Source organism: Schistocerca gregaria, chromosome 1 (assembly GCF_023897955.1).
Source record: "Schistocerca gregaria isolate iqSchGreg1 chromosome 1, iqSchGreg1.2, whole genome shotgun sequence".
Taxonomy (NCBI): domain Eukaryota; kingdom Metazoa; phylum Arthropoda; class Insecta; order Orthoptera; family Acrididae; genus Schistocerca; species Schistocerca gregaria.
The window spans coordinates 256085466-256105520 of record NC_064920.1 but is presented as its reverse complement, the minus strand read 5'-3'; the positions used below and the strand labels follow the sequence as shown (position 1 = coordinate 256105520).

Sequence of the window (20055 nt, the reverse complement as noted above, 5' to 3'; positions counted from 1 at the left end):
CGGTGTCAATGTGTTCTTTTTTCCAGTTCCAGGAGTGTTTTTAAAAACAAAAAATCACGTTGTAGAAGGAACACCTTCTAAGAACCACAGTCCAGTTCCCTAACCTTAATGCCGCTAAATAAAACGCGAGTTCCTTATGGTCTGTAAAGAATTACAAGGATAGTTTACAAAACGTTTAGAGAACACTGTCAATCTTACATCTGTTTTCAACTTGTTTTGCCATTTCGTTTGAAAGCACCCCTGTGCATATGTGAATGTAACAGATTGGCCCACAGGGTAATTCTCGTTTCAGTCACAATTCGTTTTATATTAAGACTGACCAGGACGTCTAGGTTGCTTTCCTCAGGTAGATTTTCCATGTCTCCATTATGAGATTGCAAAAGTAGTATAATATTTCGATCGTCACGTTTGTGTGAAAGGCCTTCTTCCGATTACGAAACTAAATAAATCAGGATAACGTTGCAGCTTAAGAGCGAAAATCTGTGAAATTCTCTGCACTTGTCTTAATGTCCAGAGTTTTGACTAGATAAAAATTATGTCTTCAGCATACGGAAAATAATGAAATAATACTGAAAATTTATTTCGTTTGTGATAGGTGTTGTTGAGAAATGTGAAATATATAACCAAGTCGTATGCGACTGCACTGCCATTTAAACTACATCTACGTCTACATCCATACTCCGCAAGCCACCTGACGGTGTGTGGCGGAGGGTACTTTGAGTACCTCTATCCGTTCTCCCCTCTATTCCAGTCTCGTATTGTTTAAATGCGACCCTTCGCAGATTCCCCTCTTCTCCTTCACACAGCGCGCTGTGGCGCCGGGGCAAATGTACACCTGGAACGACCACTAATGGTACTCGTGGTGGGGTCCAGCCCGCGAGTGGAAGTCTTGCCCGCCCTTGATTTACGGTAACGGTTCGCCATATATTGTAGACGCAAAGCCGGCACGTAACCAAAGGCCTTCAGAATGCAACAAGGCAAGCTCTACTTCCGCACTCGGAAACACTAGCGTGCCCGTTCTGTTGTCCTGCCAAAGGCAGACTGCCGCCACTGAATCATCCAGATAAAGTGGTCGACTACTCAAGCATGCCTGCTGACATACCCAAATTCTCAATTTATCGACACACTAATAATGTTGTACCTCTTGCCCATTATTTTTACTACTCCTTGCAGTTCGCCAATTCCCTTAAGAGTGCATCTGCATCTCGTTTTGTTCCTGACACATTGATTTCATATACAGTGACCGCTATATGTTCAATATTTTTTTCAACTGATACACTTTGGATAAACATCAGTTTTCATAACAATGCACAGACGCGATTTCACAATGATGAGAAAATGTTCGCGCCTTCGCGGACCGTCGGCGTCCTTTTGTTTAGTGACCCCCATTGCCGACTGCTGTGACGGTAGGACACCCTCCGCTCACTTACCAGCATCTTCCGCGTGCAACATAAAACAAACAGAAAGAAAAATACACACGTCATATGCAAAATACGTAATTAAGTCATGGACTTTCCTTGCCTACCTGATGTCTCTCAACCGGTAACTAGGGACAGTGCTGTTAACTAAAATCTGGGGTACCCAATATCAAGACGTCTATTGTGTTGTCACTATCCTGTTTGTATTTTCTACTTTAGTCAGTTTGTATATTATGTCACTTAAGGTTACCGTTGAGGTTACTTCGTTATTAATTCCAGGTTCATTGAACATAAATCAGCCACACAGAACTTGGTTCAAATGGTTCAAATGGCTCTGAGCAATATGGGACTCAACTTCTGAGATCATCAGTCCCCTAGAACTTAGAACTACTTAAACCTAACTAACCTAAGGATATGACACACATACATGCCCGAGGCAGGATTTGAACCTGCAACCGTAGGGGTCTCGCGGTACCAGACTGTAGCGCCTAGAACCGCAAGGCCACTCAGGCCGGCGAAATATGTTATCAACTCAGTCAGTGAGTATATGATTACGTTACTTCCGACTTACGTACATCGCTTTTTCTACAATTAATGTAACCCATGTAACTATACAAAATAGACAGTGGCAGAACAGCGTAGCTTATAACGACAACAAGCGTTCTTAAACGTTGGTCTATTATTCCGCTGTCTGACGACAGGAAGTAGCATTTAGAGATGTATAGAAATTTCTATTACGTCTCGTTCTGAGTAATACATGAAGACATCTTTAGAATTTCGAGGGGATAGCTTTAATGTTTCACAACGACTGGAATGCAAATCACAAGACAGAAACTTATTTATATGACTACTTGGAAGTTGTGGGAAACTATAGCGTTCGCGGTTGTTTGTGTAAGAAATAGTTCGGATTTAATGTCAGTTTCAGAGATCAGTTCCCCTTTTACATATTACTTATGTTTACTGAGGCCAGTAAAACAGTTTATTTAGTTATCGAACATGCAAATAAGCCAATAATTTAATTCGTTCTGCTGAAAATACAAGTATACGACACCAATTTGTTTCAAATCGGCACTCAAGACGGTTGGGTAATGAGGTACGAACAAACAACTACCACGAGTTCCCGAAATGCTGCGCCGTCATGCGGCTCAGTCTTCGTCCGGCTCCAGTTCATCCTCGTATCCTTCCGGCAGAGGATTCACTCGTGGGTTGTGGAACAGAGTCTTGTTTCCGTCTCCCCAGGGGAACCGCTGGAACACAACCTCAGATTACTGCGACAAGGAAAACGAGACTCGAAGTACTAAGCAATCTAATAGTTTAATTCACCAGTAAATTGTTCCGGTTCATTATATGAGATAAAGTTTATTATTTCTTGTATATTTGTAAATACAAATGAGATATTATATAAATGTATTCGAGGTAAGAATTCCGGAAACACATTCTAAGATAAAGAAAACGACGCACCACCAAGGAATTATCAGAATGGGACGGAAATCGCTAGATGTGACGTACACGGCTGTCCAGATCGTCTCCAGATAAGTTTTTGCTGGTTATCGGGAACTGAAATCTCATAAACTGGAGCAGAAGTGTCTCCAGTGATGAGTCCCTGTGACTAGCGAATGCGTGTCTGGAGATGTTCTGCACAGCTGTGGGATACCAACTTTACTGTCACCCGCCATACTGAGCTACAAACCGGAGTGATGGTCTAGGGTGCCATTTCATATCACAGCAGGACCTCTTGGTTCTCATGCGCGGGACCCTTACTGCACAGGGGCACATCGGCGCTATTCTAGGCCTCGTTTTTTCACCATTCATGCCAAGCCATTTGCATTTCAGCAAAATAATGCCCGCCCGCACACGGCGAGAGCTTCTACTCCTTGTTTATGGGCTTGCCAAATCCTACCTCGGCCAGTATGGTCTCGAGATGTCTCCTCAGTTAGGAACGTTTGAAGCAGTATGGAAAGGACCTACAACCGGCTAGGGACTTCGACAGTGTAACGTGACCATTGGAAAGAATATAGCATCATATCCCTCAGGAGGACATCAAACAACTCCATCAATCATTTCAAAGCCGAATTACTTCTTGCAGAAGAGCTAGAGGTTGACCAATGCGTTTTTGACTTCACCTCTACCGATTCCCGTCCCATTCGGATAATTCCTTCTTGATGCTCCATGTATTTCGTTCCTTCTATTTTCCCTTGTCTTACACTGTACATCAAGAGACAGAAGTATTGCCATATAAAATTCTGTCTACAAAAAACTTAATTTATACTTTGCGAAACCAGACAGTCATCCAAAGGGTAAACAATACTACAATACTTCTTCTTCATAAGTAATGATACATGCGGAAAATGAAATAACTATAAAAGTTATATAGTGTATCCACTGTCTGATCAGAATTATACAAAAATCCCTGTGTAATGTGGAACTGACTATTAGACATCGTGTGAGACAGACCCGTCAGTACGAAAGGAGGTGAGGAGTACTGTGTTGTCAGTAGTGAAGCAGTAACAGACGAATGAGTCGATCAGGTCAGCTTGGTGACTTGGCACGTGGGCTAGTCATTGAATGCCACCTGACTAACAAATCAATGAGGGAAATTGATACTACTCTCCTTAAGTTGTCCAAGGCGAAAGTTGTTGTGACTGTGAAATGGAAGTGCGAAAGAACAACCACAGATAAAGCGAGACAAGACAGAACTTATGTATTGACAGACAGGGGCCGACGAACAATGACGATGTTTTTCTAAAAATCGCACGAAATCAGCGGATGAAATTACTCGTGAATCACAATGCACTACCAGCAGTCCGTCTACATTGAAGCGCCAAAGAAACTGGGTTAGGCGTGCGTATTCAAACACAGCGATACGTAAACAGGCAGACTGAAGTCAGCTGATAGGTATACCTGCTTAAAGAAAGTGCCTCTAACTAAGGGCTCACCTCCAGAGGATGTAATGTTTCCAAGTAGAGAAGGAATTAGCATATTTCATCAAAATATAAGAGGTATTAGAGATAAAGTTAGTGAACTGCTAATAGATGTTAACTCTGAAATTATTGGTATATCAGAGCACCACTTAAATAATTTGATAATTCAGAGGCTTCCTTTACCAGGCTACAGATTAGCTGGCTGTTTCTCAAAGAGTTCTTTGCGGGGTGGGGGAGTGGCTCTGTACGTAAAAAACAGTATTTCATTTGAATCCATGGGCGTATCACAACACTGCAATGAACTGAATTTAGTGAAAATAAACTTCTAATTGCTGATGTTTATAGGTCCCCTAACTCCGACTTCAGAGGATTTTTGCTTAAGTTAGAGAGGGTTCTTGATTCACTTTGTAGGAAGTACCAGAAAGTAGTTCTATGTGATGACTTCAATATTAATTTTGTACATCATTGTGCAAGAGAAAGGATGTTGGTAGATCTCGTAAATTCATATGATCTGATGCAAACTGTGATTTTTCCAACTAGGGTGCAGGGGAACAGTAGCACAGTCATAGACAATATTTTTATTCATTCTTCATTACTAGATGGGCATTCTGATAGTAAAAGGGTGAATGGCCTTTCAGACCGTGATGCACAAATTTTAACACTAAAAGGTTTGTGTATTCAAACCAATGGCGTATTTAATTACAAACTACGTAGGAAAGTTAATCCAACAGCAATAGAGAGTTTTTCAAAGTTTGTCAAGGAACAAGAGTGGCAAGATGTTTATAGTGCCGATAATATAGATGATAAATACAATGCTTTCCATAACACATTTCTCAAGCTCTTTGAGAGTTGCTTTCCATTAGAACATTCTAAACGGGGTACTAGTAGTAATGGACAGCCCAGTTGGCTGGCTAGTGGGATAAGGATATCATGTAGAACAAAGTGGGGATTATTACAAAATGTTAGAAGTAGTCACAATCAAGCTACAGTAGCTCATTACAAACAGTATTGTAAGGTGCTTAAAAATGTTATCAGCAAGGCAAAAAGTATGTGGTATGCAAATAGAATAGCTAATTCACAGGATAAAATTAAAGCCATATGGTCACTTGTGAAGGAAGTGTATGGTCAGCAGCACAAGGTTGACGATATAAAGTCAGTTTGCAGTAATAATATTTCTGTTACTGATAAACCAGATATATGTACAGTATTTAACAACCATTTTCTGAGCATTCCTGCTGAATTAAATAAAAATTTAGTATCTACAGGATATCATATAAATTTCTTAGCAAGTGCCTTTCCGAGATTGACGTCTGAAATACTCCTCTGTGATACAGACAAGAGAGAGATTGAGACAATAATCAAATCACTGAAGACTAAGGACTCTCATGGTTATGATGGAGTGTCTAGTAGAATATTAAAGTACTGTGCTGCACATGTTAGCCCTGTATTTAGCCATATTTGTAATTTTTCTTTAGGAATAGTCAGTTTCCTGAGCGATTAAATTACGCAGTAGTAAAGCCGCTTTATAAAAAGGGAGAAAGGGATCATGTAGATAATTTTAGACCAATTTCTATGCCATCAGTGTTTGCAAAAGTTATCGAAAAGGCTGTGTATGTAAGGTTAATTGATCATTTTATATCACACGATTTGCTATCAAATGTACAGTTCGGCTTTAGAAGTCGTTTGACAACTGAAAACGCTATATTCTCTTTTCTCTGTGAGGTACTGGATGGGCTAAACAAAAAGTTTCGAACGCTTTGATTATTTTTTGATTTACCAAAGGCATTTGACTGTGTTGATCACACAATATTTCTCCAGAAGTTGGACCATTACGGAATAAGGGGAGTGTCACACAATTGCTTCACCTCTTACTTTAGAAACAGGCAGCAAAAGGTCATTATTCACAATGTTAATAATGGCTGTGATGTGGGATCTGAGTGGGGTAATGTCAAATGGGGGGTGCCCCAGGGATCAGTGTTGGGGCCGCTCCTGTTCCTTATTTATATAAATGATATGCCCTCTAGTATTATGGGTAACTCTAAAATATTTCTGTTTGCTCAAGACACTAGCTTGGTAGTAAAGGATGTTGTGTGCAGCATTGACTCGGTTTCAAGTAGAGGAGTACATGACCTCAGTTCATGGCTTGTAGAAAATAAACTAACGTTAAATCACAGTAACACTCAGTTTTTACAGTTCATAACACACACTTCCAACAAAACCTGACGTTTTAATCTCACAGAACGGGCATATGATTAGTGAAACTGAAGAGTTCAAATTCCTATGTGTTCAGATAGATAGACGGTGATCGTTTGTATCAACATAAGAATGGCCGCTGTCTGAAAGCGGCGTCTGGGAGACAATGGTTTTCGGACAATAACGTTCTTGAAATAGACTGGTCTGTCCAGAGATCTGTTCTGAAACCAAGGTAACATTGCTGGGGTGAGCCAGAACGTCGACTTCGCTTCAGATCCTAGCGCTGATCGTCACTACCTCCTCTGATTTCGACTCTTTGGGAAGAATGGTTTGCCATTTCTCTGCAGAGCTCTTTGCAAGTGTACCATGCAGAGTTCAATCCATCGTAAACGGGAAGTGCGGACACACTCCATATTAATATCCAGTAACAAGTTGGGGTCAAATGAAAAATGGGATACAACCCGTCGGCTTTGACCAATGACGTTGTACTGTACTCATAGATATTAATGTCTTTACTGTCGAGCCATACGTAATTAAATCCGGTTGCTTCTGTGTGACGTGACATCATTGTAAATCGAAATAAATAAATGTGTTTTTAAAAGACAGGGCTAGATATTGTATACGATTTTTGTAGCTTGTATTAATTTAAATCATTGGTTCGTTCCAATACAGTCGGTACTTATTTTTCAGTCTTAGTTTTAAATATTTTGGAAGAATTGTTTTTCATTCTGGACCAATTTTACTTTTTGATTTTCTTTTGTAGCTATGGATTTAGTTATACCTATGAATATGGAAGACTTGAAGTAGGGTTCGTCAGCTGCAGCAGTACGGAATACAAATCTTACAGTTGTCGTTTTTTTTCGCCTTCGCTAGCAGTAATGTTACTACGGTATATTTCAGTCAACACTAGTACTGTCGAAGGCGAAAAGACTGGCATACAAAAAATTTGTATCGCGTGCTACAGTCGACCTTGTTTCAAATGGTTCAAATGACGCTGAGCACTGTGGGACTTAACATCTGAGATAATCAGTCCCCTAGACATAGAACTACTTAAACCTAACTAACCTAACGACATCACACGCATCCATGCCCGAGGCAGGATTCGAACCTGCGACCGTAGTAGTCACGTGATGCCAGACTGAGGCGCCTAGAACCGCTCAGCCACACAGGCCGACTCAATCGACCTACAAAGGTCAACTGAAGAATTCTAGTGCTAACAAAGAAAAAAAGTGACATCCGTAACACTGGAATCCTGTACCTCAGTTGAAGTACGAAGGTATTGTCCCGTTCTTTAATTGACCTATATGCTTTAACTGAAGTATTGGATACAAATCTTATGTATCTCGCTATTTTTCGTCTTCCCCAGCATTTGAGTTCTATTCTTCATTTGACATACATAGGTTAACTGAAGCATGCGGATACAAATTTACAAATTTTATGTGTTTCTTATTATCGCCTTCGCGTGGTTCAGCTGAGGTACAGGATGCCAGTATTACGTACCTCGATTTTTTCGATTTCGCTAGCATTAGTATCCTATTCCTCAGTTGTCCTGTATACGTGAACTCAAGTATGGGAAGCAAATTTTACTTATGTACGTCTTTTCGCCTTCGCTAGTACTAGCACCAGCTGAAAAATAGAATGATAGTAGTAGCGGAGGTGAAAAATGCAACACCTGTAAAATTTGCATCCTGGACTTCTGTTGACCAACGTAGGTCAACTGAAGAACGGGGTAGTAGTGCTAGAGAAGGCAAAAAGTCGAAATACGTTAAAATTGTATCCCGTGTTGCAGTTAACCTATACGGATCGGCTGAAGTTCGGGATACAACTCATATACGTCAACTGAGATAGTCCATTCTAACGCTACTTCTGTCCCTTTTTTCTCTTTCTCTTTTGCACTATTCGCCCATTTTTCAGTTGAGCTATATAGGTCAACCGAAGAACAGGATACCAGGACTGAATTAAGCGCTATATTTAACATTATGTTCGGAATATGAATGTACGTGATAGATCCGTACCCAAAGACTGGAAAGTTGCACAGGTCACACCAATGTTTAAGAAAGGTTGTAATCCATCAAATTACAGGCCCATGTCGTTAACGTCGATATGCAGCAGGGTTTTGGAACATACGTTGTGTTCGAACATTATGAATTACCTCGAAGAAAACGTTTCATTGACACACTGTCAACATGGGCTTAGAAAACATCGTTCCTGTGAAACACAACTAGTTCTTTATTCACATGAAGTGTTGAGTGCTATTTACAAGGGATTTCAGATCGATTCCTTATTTCTGGATTTCCGGAAGGCTTGTGACACTCTACCACACAAGCGGCTCGTAGTGAAATTGTGTGCTTATGGAATATCGTCTCAGTTATGTGACAGGATTTGTGATTTCCTGTCAGACAGGTCACAGTTCGTAGTAATTGACGGAAAGTCATGGAGTAAAGCAGAAGTGATTTTTGGCGTTCCCCAAGGTAGTGTTATAGGCCCTTTGCTGTTCCTTGTGTATATAAACGATTTGGGAGACAATCTGAGCAGCCATCTTCGGTTGTTTGCAGATGACGCTGTCGTTTATCGACTAATAAATTCATCAGAAGATCAAAACAACTTGTAAAACGTTTTCGAAAATGTATCTGAATGGTGCGAAAAGTGGCAGTTGACCTTAAATAACGAACAGTATGAGGTCATCCACATGAGTGCTAAAAGGAACTCGTTAAAATTCGGTTACACGATAAATCAGTCTAATCTAAAAGCCGTAAATTCAACTAAATACCTAGGTATTACAATTACGGACAACTTAAATTGGAAGGAGCAAACACAAAATGTTGTGGAGCAGGCTAACCAATGACTGCGTTTTATTGGCAGGACGCTTGGAAAATGTAACAGACCTACTAAGGAGACTGCCTACACTACAATTTTCCGTCCTCTTTTAGAATACTGTTGTGCGGTGTGAGATCCTTACCAGATGGGACTGACGGGGTACATCGAAAAAGTTCAAAGAAAGGCAGCATGTTTTGTATTATTGTGAAATACGGGAAACAATGTCACAGAAATGATAAGGGATTTGGGCTGGACATATTAAAAAAAAGGCGTTTTTCGTACCGACGGAATCTTCTCACGAAATTCCAATAACCAACTTTCTCCTCCGAATGCGAAAATATTGTTGGCATCGACCTACATAGGGAGAAACGATGACCACAATAAAATAAGGGAAATCAGAGCTCGTGCATAAAGATATAGGTGTTCATTCTTTTCGCGCGCAACACGAGATTGGAATAATAGTGAATTGTGAAGGTTCTATGAAACCTTTGCCAAACACTGAAATGTGATTTGCAGAATACCCATATAGATGTAGATGCCCACCATTTGTTTCCTTTGTCCTGCATTCCTTTGCTTCTCAAGATTCATCTTTGGTGTTAAATCTGTGGAATACCTCATCTGTGCTAACGTCTGACGTCACTTGTCAATGCCGACAGGTTGTATTCGATTCCTCAGTAATCCCATAACTTTCTACATACATTTGATCAGATAGTGTGTACAGTATATCAACGCCACTAACATCATCACCAACTGCACAGAGAAAAATGGATTACAATCTTCAAACGAACATTACGAATGGATTCAGCCCAATGCGTGACGTAATTTTCTTTAGTCCATAATTTATTGTTTTTTTTTTGTTGATACTGTCAAGAAAATCAACTTTTTGGGAAATTAAAAAGAAATTGTTTTAGAAAAGAAATACCAGTAAATAAGAAATTCTGCTCATATGACCTAGCAATATAGGTGCTCGTTAATTGGTGGATTCATCCAAGAATAGAAATACCTACAATTTTAAAGGACATTTAAAATGTGAAAACATCCATCCTTTAGAAAAATTGGTCTCACAGGAAGAAGATAGAGAACAAAATGTTCATATTTGGCCAAATTAGTGAATTAATTGTCACAGAAACGGCTCTGAGTAAGAAAACATTAATACAATATTTTTAAACTTGGAAAAGAGACACGTAGAAATATGACAAAAGTTATGTAAAATTCAAGTGTTTTCGCTTACGATGAACTGATCCTCAGTCGTCGTCATATGCTTTACCAATATCATTAGTGCATCTCAAAAGTACGTCGTAGAATTGTATAAGCGCACTGGGAATGTGCTGCTGCATCTTTTCTAAGTCTTGAATTTTTTGCACTTTAATTGGCTCTCGACCTACTGAGTAGGCGGGGTTTGTTGGGGAAGGAACACGTTTTCGCTGATGTGCCACGAAGAATACGTGAATCTCTAACCTGTTGATACACGTCCAACCTTTGATCGACGAACACCTGGCGCTCGAATATGGAAACCGAATGAAACTCCTGATTGAAAAGTTATATCTGTCACATCTCAGCGTCAGAAACTATCGTCTTCTTATAACATTTTGTCTACCAGTCTTTAAAATACAGAATGTCAAATGTATCAGCTCCTTTAGCTATAAACTTTCTAAGTTTGTACTACTCTGTAAAGTGTGCAGCTTCGAAGCTTCTTTGAAATATCTCGATCGCACGCTAGAAAGCTGTACCCTATCACTGGGAAATACTGCTGAATAAGTTTGAAACGTCCGGAATCCGTCAGTGAAAGAAATATTGTAGAGTGTGTTTGTTTTTTGTTTTGTCCAGTGCAGCTGTCAAAGAGGCGTCGACGCTCATTGATATTTTCGGAGATAAAACAAAAAAAAGGAGACTTCAGATATTCAATTAAAAAATGACAGTTCTATTTGCACCCTCTCCACTGTTTTCTTCATGACAAGCATCTTCATGATGCTTGGCCCCTTTTTTATATCCTGAATGTTTGCACTTCCTAACCATTGCCAACTGTTCACTTTTAAAGGGGCGCAAGTCGTTGACTTCTTTCCATTTAAAACAAACTGGGATTTTCAATTCCTTGTCAGAAGACAACCGAACGTGTTACATGTGCGCTTTTAAACACAAATTATAGATCTACCCAAGGAGCGCAAGTCAGTGGCTTCTTTCCTTTTAAAACAAATTGGGATTCTCAATTCCGTGTCACAAGACAACCGAACGTGTTACGTGCGCACTTTCAAACACAAATTATAGATCTACCCTCACAATATATGAACTACTATAAAACGCGACGTAGTCGAAGTAGTGACTTACACCTTTTAAAAAAATGTGTTCATACAACGTGAATAATCTAACATTTGCACCGTAAATATTGACCAAATGGAAAGTGCTATTGATGTGCGGTTTCCACAGATTGGATTGGTATTCAGGGGCTCGCATTAGCAGCCCATAAAAATTGTAATAACACTTGTAATGTGTATTTTTGTGCGCACGTGCACATTATTAGATACAAAAACTCCTACTGACATCAGGAAACTGAAAGTAGGGCAAATTAGAATGTCAGCAGTGTCTGTTGCAAGAGTGTGGTGCGAGTAGTTTACGAGATCTCGCTTTTTGAACAGTTTCCGCACCGAAACTTCTTTGTGCCATTCGACCTGCATGGTTGCCAGGCACGGTGTTGTTATGTTTGCTTTCAGTGTGTTCGTGGGGAGGCTTGAGTGCCTAAGCGTTCCAGATGGCCATACCGTAGGTACAACCACAACAGGGGGCATTTTGTATTTACAACCCTGTATTCACCTGGCCAGAAGTCCTATTCCACCTACCACCGAACTTCACTAATTACCATTATATCTTACTTTTACTATCCACTTCCCTTTTCCAATTTTCTAACCTACCTACCCGATTAAGTGATCTGACATCCAACGCTCCAATCCATAGAACGTCAGTTTTATTTCTCGAGATAACGACGTTCTCATTTAACCACACAGTAAAGCTGCATGCCCTCGGGAAAAATTGCGGCTGTAGTTTCCCCTTGCTTTCAGTCGTCCGCAGTAACAGCACACCAATGCTAACTTGGTTGTTGTTAGAAGGCCAGCTCAGTCAGTCATCCAGACTGCGAGGGAGCTAACGTGCGAATCAGCTGCAACAGCAACAATGACATTAGTTTCCCTCTCTTCTGTAGTCACTTGCTTCCTTCTGTTACGTTGTCTAGATGTTACACTAACACTTTCACGAAACTGGTTGAAGAGACTGATAAATAAATGCCAAGGATGGTGACGGCTAATGGGATATCTTGCAGCATACACTGTACGAGAACGAACTGCATTCTTCCTATTCTCTCCATACACCATGAGCGCTGTCACCTTTTCTGCATTTGTAAATCCCATCGGTCACTCACAAACTACTGCTTGGAATGTCACAGTGCACTCAAGGAATACATTAACAGCAAGGTCGATGGTTTATGGGGAGGGTTCCTTACATATGCGTTCATTTATATCTACAACTAAATCTCTGTCAACGGTCATACTACGCAGCCACTGTGAAGTGCATGTCAGAGGGTACTTCTTTTGGTGCCGACCGAAGAGCGAAGCACCGTAGCAAAGTTGGTACCTCGCGACGGAACCAGATGTCAACATACTCGCTGCCAGAGGCAACGACGAATGAGTGCCGGTGTCGCAGAAACGCCCCGAACAGTCTCCATACAATAGCAACTTAGATCGCTTACTTACGTCTGAGTGCAGTGCCGCTTAGTCCGGTTAGCTTTCATCTACGAAAGTGACAGCATCGTCCGTGTATCGAGACAACAGCGCGATAATTGTATTAGATAGAACTCTGAGTAAATGTTTAAAGTCAGTTGTAATCTGTGAGAAGAGATTAGTATCGTGTTCTGCATCAAGTAATATATGAATATTCATTGACAGTAAAAAAAATATTCGTAACACCCCTGTGAACATGTGTTGTTACTGAGTTAAGTATTTCATCTTGTTCAGGTTGTAATACAATAATGAACGAGGGGCGATCAATAAATAATGCAACACATTTCTTTTCTTGGCCATTTTCGGTTGAAAAAATTGAGGATATGTTGTGGGACATCTTGGAATGCTCCGCTTGAGCCCCTACAGTTTCATGGAGTTCCGATAGCTGGCAGCACAGTACGTACCCTTCAAAATGGCTTCTGTGACGGTGGTGCGATCCAAGCAGAGAGCTGTCATTGAGTTTCTTTAGGCAGAAAACCAGAGCATCGCAGATATTCATAGCTGCTTGCAGAATGTCTACGGAGACCTAGAAGTGAGCAAAAGCACGGCGAGTCGTTGGGCGAAGCGTCTATCTTCGTCGTAACAAGGACGCACAAACCCGTCCGATCTCCCACGTGCCGGTCGGCAGCACACAGCTGTGACTCCTTCAGTGCTGGAATGTGCGGACACTCTCATTCGAGGTGACTGTCACCGCAGAATGTAAACGCACTTTATCTTCTCCGTGACAACGCAATGTCTCACACAAGTGTCCGCCCCGGAAGGAGCTCTAAAAAGTTAATTGGAATGTTCTTCCCCATCCACCATACAGTCCGGATATTGCACCTTCTGACTTCCATTTGTTTGGGGCCCAATGAAGGATGCTCGGCGGGTAGCAGTAGATAGATGGTGGCGTGGTTATTGATGCAGCAGGACGCTAGCTCCGACGTCGACAGTACAGTGGTACCATGCAGGTATAAAAGTCCTCATAGTAAGGTGGCTTATGGCAATTGCATTTAACGGAGATGTTGAAAAATGGGGTATTCCAAAGAGTGGGAGTAAAGCTAAGAATGCACCACTGAACCAACGAGGGTATTTCGTCTGGTACTGCACTTACCACTGTACCAGTTATTACCGGTTCTACCTACTCGTTAAACGTATCGAGCACGAGTAGTCAGATCTCGTTATGCCTTTGGGAGTAATGGCTCTGAGCACTATGGGACTTAACATCTATGGTCATCAGTCCCCTAGAACTGAGCTACTTGAACGTAACTAACCTAAGGACATTACACACATCCATGCCCGAGGCAGGATTCGAACCAGCGACCGTAGCAGTCACAAGGCTCCAGGATGAGCGCCTAGGACCTCTAGACCACCGCGGCCGGCGGGAGTAATTGTCTTGTCGATCTCTTCATTTATTACACGAAGTTATTTCTGGAAACTTTGTTAAGTATGCATTTATCGGATGGTTCTTGTCTATCTTCCGGTCTTTGTCAGTTCAGGTTTTTTCAGCATCGGCGTTACACTCTGTCATGGCTCAAAACAGTCAGTGACCACCCTTTCCGCCATTTGTTTCACATATTCAGAGCCCCCTGTTAGTGCTATTTGAAATGGGTCCCGCACACCTGTACAGTGCTTTAGGAAAGATACAATGAGTGTTTTGTAAGCAATCTCCTTTGCAGACGGAGCACATATCCGTAGCGTTCTACCGGGAACGGGAGTCTGCCACACGCTTCACGTTTGACGGAGCCTATCTTATCTTTCCAATTAACATTGCTAGAAATTTTTATACCTATTTACATGGGTAAGTTGACCACTTCCAGATGAGACCCACTGATACTTTAGACATGGGATATGCGGAGTACAAGACAAGAGCTTCACAGCAATACCATGCGAGGCCGCTACCACATAGGCATAGAAATCATCAGGAGCCTTCCCAGTTTTTTGTATCTGTCTCCTGACGGCGCCCGTCAATCGAGAGTTCCTTCCACCGGCAAGTCCTTCAGCGTGTCGTATTCGTCAGCCAATGATCTTACCAGGTGCAAGAGATAGCTCTGTCAATTGTGAACTATTTTTCTTCCGCCTGGTCCTGACGCAGATGGAGATCCTTTTGCCTACAGGCACGAACGTTGATGAGCCATAGACACTCTCTCAGTTGCTGCAGTTCGCCTAGTTCCAGCAGTACCGGAAATTATGCTACAGAACATAATTCCACGAATGCCATTCGGAAGCCTATAGTTCCGACTTACGCTGAGAACGCGGCAAGCACTATAATCCTATCTCCCAGAAACTTCGCTTAGCTGAAGAGGGCTCAAAATAAGTGAACATGTGTCTCGGCTTACCCGAAGGCACTCAACTGCTTCTCGGAAAAAGACGGTCAAAGTTTTCGAGGTACTTTATGTTCCTTTTAGTGAGTATACGGTTAAATTCAAGCTGTGACGCAGTGGAGAAGCGAAGAATTGTACTACGCTCTCCTACGTGACCTTTATGAAAGTGCTCATCAGGCTCTTCTACGGATTGTAGACGTCAGGGGTGTAAAGGCACAACAGCTACGACCCAGGCAGCATCAAATGGAAGGGTTCCGTGGTAGCCAATGAACGGACTTCATTTCATCATCTGATTTGACATCAGACTCGCCGTCGTCGTGCGTGTATCGGGGACGACAACGTTGTGAAGCCACAAAAGCACATGCAGCTTGCTCTACATCAATTCTATGTTGGGCTGTATGGTGTACCCGTTATTGTCGGTACGTCGTCCGATTTATTTGCTCAGATTCTCGAATGAACGCTTACACCTGCTCAGAATGCTGCCTTTTTAAACGCTTTTCAGTGCAACGATATCTATGACGTTATTGTCAGATCGTCTTTTCGTAAGTCGCCGGGGTTTGATGGCTAGCCTAATGAGCTGTATGTGCGATTTTTGCCTTCGTTGGGTACTACTTTTACATTGCTTTTGAATTAAGAGTTGAGAGGAGTATTTGTGCGCGATTAGTTTAAATTCGCACAATTGCATTAATTAGTAACGTTCTGGTCTGGCAGCAACTGATAAATTTCGCCCGATTACCTTATTAAATTTTGATTATAAGCCTGTGGGGGATGGGGAGGGGGAGAATGGCCGGCTGTCTGCCTTGCTCGAGAAAGTTGTTCGTACTATTCTGGTCCCAGTAGCTGTCGGAATATCATATCGTCTGTTCCTGGTGCTCTGGTATTTTTGCATTTTGATAAGGTGCTCAATTGCACCAGCCATGGCCTTCTGTTGTAGGTACTGGAAGCCGCTGGGTTCACAACTGACGCGTGCCGGGTCTAGTAAAGTTTGTTTACGAGTATCCATGTTTCAATTGTCGCTTCGTGACTAGAGAGCCGTGTCGACTCGATCTATGTTTTTTTATTTACTTGCCCGTTGAGACGATCCATTTCTGTCTAGTCGCCAGGTGGTGGTTCGGTCGCCTATTAGTTGAGTCTTTGGTTGTAGTTCTTTGGTGCTGATCGTTGACAACATGGGCATGAGTAGGTCACCGACAGGGAGAGGGACAAGAGGCACATGTGACGGACGGTGAGCTGTTCACGCAGCTCACGGGTGCACAGCTGTCTAAGAGTCCAGTGGCCGGTAGAGTTGTGTTGGTCGGCAGTACTTGGGTCTAATGTCGACACAACCGGTTTACCTTGGAGTCGTAGTTGCTGATGTGAGTGTTGGAGTGCTGTTCATTTTCTGGTACCGTCTGTTCTGCCCTTTGAGGGCAAGGTACTCATTACTTCATTGACACACGTGCTTCCATGTTGAAGTCACTCCTACTACGCTGAATCGCCTGTGGTTCTCTATCACTCTGTCTTAAGTACTAAATTTATCTTTTGGTGCCACTGTTTGAAATTATCTGAGTGCCATATACGACGTGTTTTAAAACTTTTTTTAGTTGCAACTTGTTCAGTGTCTGCTTATCTTGTCATTTGGGACTTAAATTAATTGTGTTATATGTTCTAGGCCGCCACGTGTGTTCGTGCCCACTGCGGTCGAAATCGAATCTTATTGTTGTTGGAAGTCGTTGCTTCCCTGGTTGGTATGACTATAAAATTGCCTACGGCCGTGGTAAGCAAACGCTAGCGACCCAGTTAGTCTTGGCTCACTTGGGTAATTAAGTTCCACAACTCTGGTGAGATTTGATCGTTTCAAAAAAATTAATATTTATTGTTCTACATATAATTACTGCTGTAGTATTTTGGGTGTTAGCTCTCAAGATTTGCCTGTTACCTTTTCATTCACGTAAGCCAATGAATGTGTTTGAATACCCTGTGATTTCTTGGTTACTACATTAAATGGTTGTTAAATTTTATTGTAAGATTCACTGGTTAATCCTCTTATTGATTCTAATTGTAATATTCTTGTTGTAATATGTAAGGTTTGGCTGGGGCTTGGGGCCACGTTAACATTGAGTTTCTTGTCTTTGAGCGTTTCCACATGTTCTATGATTATTGTGCATTAAATATTTGTCTGCTTGTTTGGACTGGGCTTTCCGAGCTGTTCGTAGCACTTGGAGGCGCTGCTCGTGGGCGTTACCTTTGTCACCGGTTCATCGGCCATAGCGTGTCCGCTTCCGGTCTCGCCAGGGAAGACGAATGGAATATTCCAGAATTTGAAACACGAACACCTGCTAGCATGAGTTTCTTAGAAGTAGATACCTTAGGGGTTGCGAAGCAACTCAAATCGCTTGATATGGGCAAGTGTTCAGGTCCAGATTGTATACCGATTAGGTTCCCTTCAGATTACGCTTATACAATAGCTCCCTACTTAGCAATCATATACAACCGCTCGCTCACCGATAGGTCTGTACCTGCAGATTGGAAAATTGTGCAGGTCGCACCAGTGTTTAAGAAGGGTAGTAGGAGTAATACATCTAACTACAGACCTATATCACTGACGTCGGTTTGCAGTACGGGGTGTGGAGCGTATACTGTATTCAAACATTATGAATCACCTCGAAGGGAACGATCTGTTGATACGTAATCAGCATGGTTTCAGAAAACATCGTTCTTGTGCATCGCAGCTAGCTCTTTATCTGCATGAAGTAATGGTCGCTATCGACAGTGGATCTCAAGTTGATTCCGTATTTCTAGACTTCCGGAAAGCTTTTGACACCGTTCCTCACAAGCGACGTCTAAACAAGCTGCGGGCCTATGGGGTATCGTCTCAGTTGTGCGACTGGATACGTGATTTCCTGTCGGCAAGGTCGTAGTTCGTAGTAATAGACGGCAAATCATCGAGTAAAACTAAAGCGATATCAGGTGTTACCCAGGGAAGCGTCCTGGGACCTCTGCTGTTCCTGATCTATATAAATGACCTGAGTGACAATCTGAGCAGTTCTCTTAGGTTGTTCGCTGATGATGCTGTAAATTACCGTCTAGTAAGGTCATACGAAGACCAGTATCAGTTGCAAAGCGATTTAGAAAAAGATTGCAGTATGGTGTGGCAGGTGGCAGTTGACGCTAAATAACGAAAAATGTGAGGTGATCCACGTGAGTTTCAAAAGAAATCCGTTGGAATTCGATTACTAGATAAATAGTACAATTCAAAGTACCTGGGTGTAAAAATTACGAAAAACTTCAGTCGGAAAGACCACATAGACAATATTGTGGGGAAGGCGAGCTAAAGGTTGCGTTTCATTGGCAGGACACTTAGAAGATGCAACAAGTCCACTAAAGAGACAGCTTACACTACACTCGTTCGTCCTCTGTTAGAATATTGCTGCGCGGTGTGAAATCCTTACCGGGTGGGATTGACGAAGGACATCGAAAGGGTGCAAAAAAGGGCAGCTCGTTTTGTATTATCACGTAATAGGGGAGAGAGTGTGGCAGATATGATATGCGAGTTGGGATGGAAGTCATTAAAGCAAAGACTTTTTCGTCGCGGCGAGATCTGTTTACGAAATTTCAGTCCCCAACTTTCTCTTCCGAATGCGAAAATATTTTGTTGAGCCCAACCTACATAGGTAGGAATGATCATCAAAATATAATAAGAGAAATCAGAGCTCGAACAGAAAGGTTTAGGTGTTCGTTTTTCCCGCGCGCTGTTCGGGAGTGGAATGGTAGGGAGATAGTATGATTGTGGTTCGATGAACCCTCTGCCAAGCACTTAAATGTGGTTTGCAGAGTAATCATGTAGATGTATCTCAAAATGGTTCAAATGGCTCTGAGCACTATGCGACTTAACTTCTGAGGTCATCAGTCGCCTAGGACTTAGAGCTAATTAAACCTAACTAACCTAAGGACATCACACACACCCATGGCCGAGGCAGGATTCGAACCTGCGACCGTAGCGGTCGCTCTGCTCCAGACTGTAGCGCCTAGAACCGCACGGTCACTCCGGCCGGCGTCTCACTGTAGCCTCTGAGACGTATCCTGCTGGTTTTCTAAGGTATCCATCATAATTTGAGTTTTTATCTCGTAGCAGTCGGGTGTTTATTTACCCAGGACTGCCCGTTATTCTAAACCAGTACCTGTCTGGCTACATCTGCCCCTCCCATGTTTTCCCCGTTTAAAGTTTGGTTTTAATATCGGTGTAATGCTCAATTTGTTAAATGGCAGATTATTACTTGTCAACATCAGTATTCCCATCATGCCCAAGTGACGTCTCTGATTGATAAAACATCAGATATCTGTGTTAAGGATTGTTTCTGTTCTCGTTGCATAAAATACACTGAAGAGCCGAAGAAACAGCTACACCTGCGTAACATCGTGTAGGATCCTCGCGAGCACGCAGAAGTACCGTAACATGACGTGGCATGGACTCGACTAATGAATGAAGCAGTGCTGGAGGGAACTTACAATATGAATTCTGCAGGACCGTCCATAAATCAGTCACAGTACGAAGGGGTGGCGATCTCTTCTGAACAGCAGATTGCAAGGCATCCCAGATATGACCAATAATGTTCATCTCTCGCGAGTTTGGTGGCCTGCAGAAGTGTTTAGACTC

The 20055-nt window shown here is 42.1% G+C and overlaps 1 protein-coding gene across 1 annotated transcript in view; it reads right to left on the bottom strand.

The window, feature by feature from the left end:
- Window positions 1–2304: 2304 nt before the first annotated feature.
- LOC126341713 (cytochrome c oxidase subunit 6A1, mitochondrial-like) overlaps window positions 2305–20055 on the bottom strand; it is an 84735-nt gene continuing 66984 nt past the window's right edge. Inside the window, exon 4 of the mRNA XM_050001837.1 lies at window positions 2305–2665. Coding sequence (XP_049857794.1) covers window positions 2564–2665 — 102 coding nt within the window. The 3' untranslated portion in view covers window positions 2305–2563. The remainder of the gene's footprint in view (window positions 2666–20055) is intronic.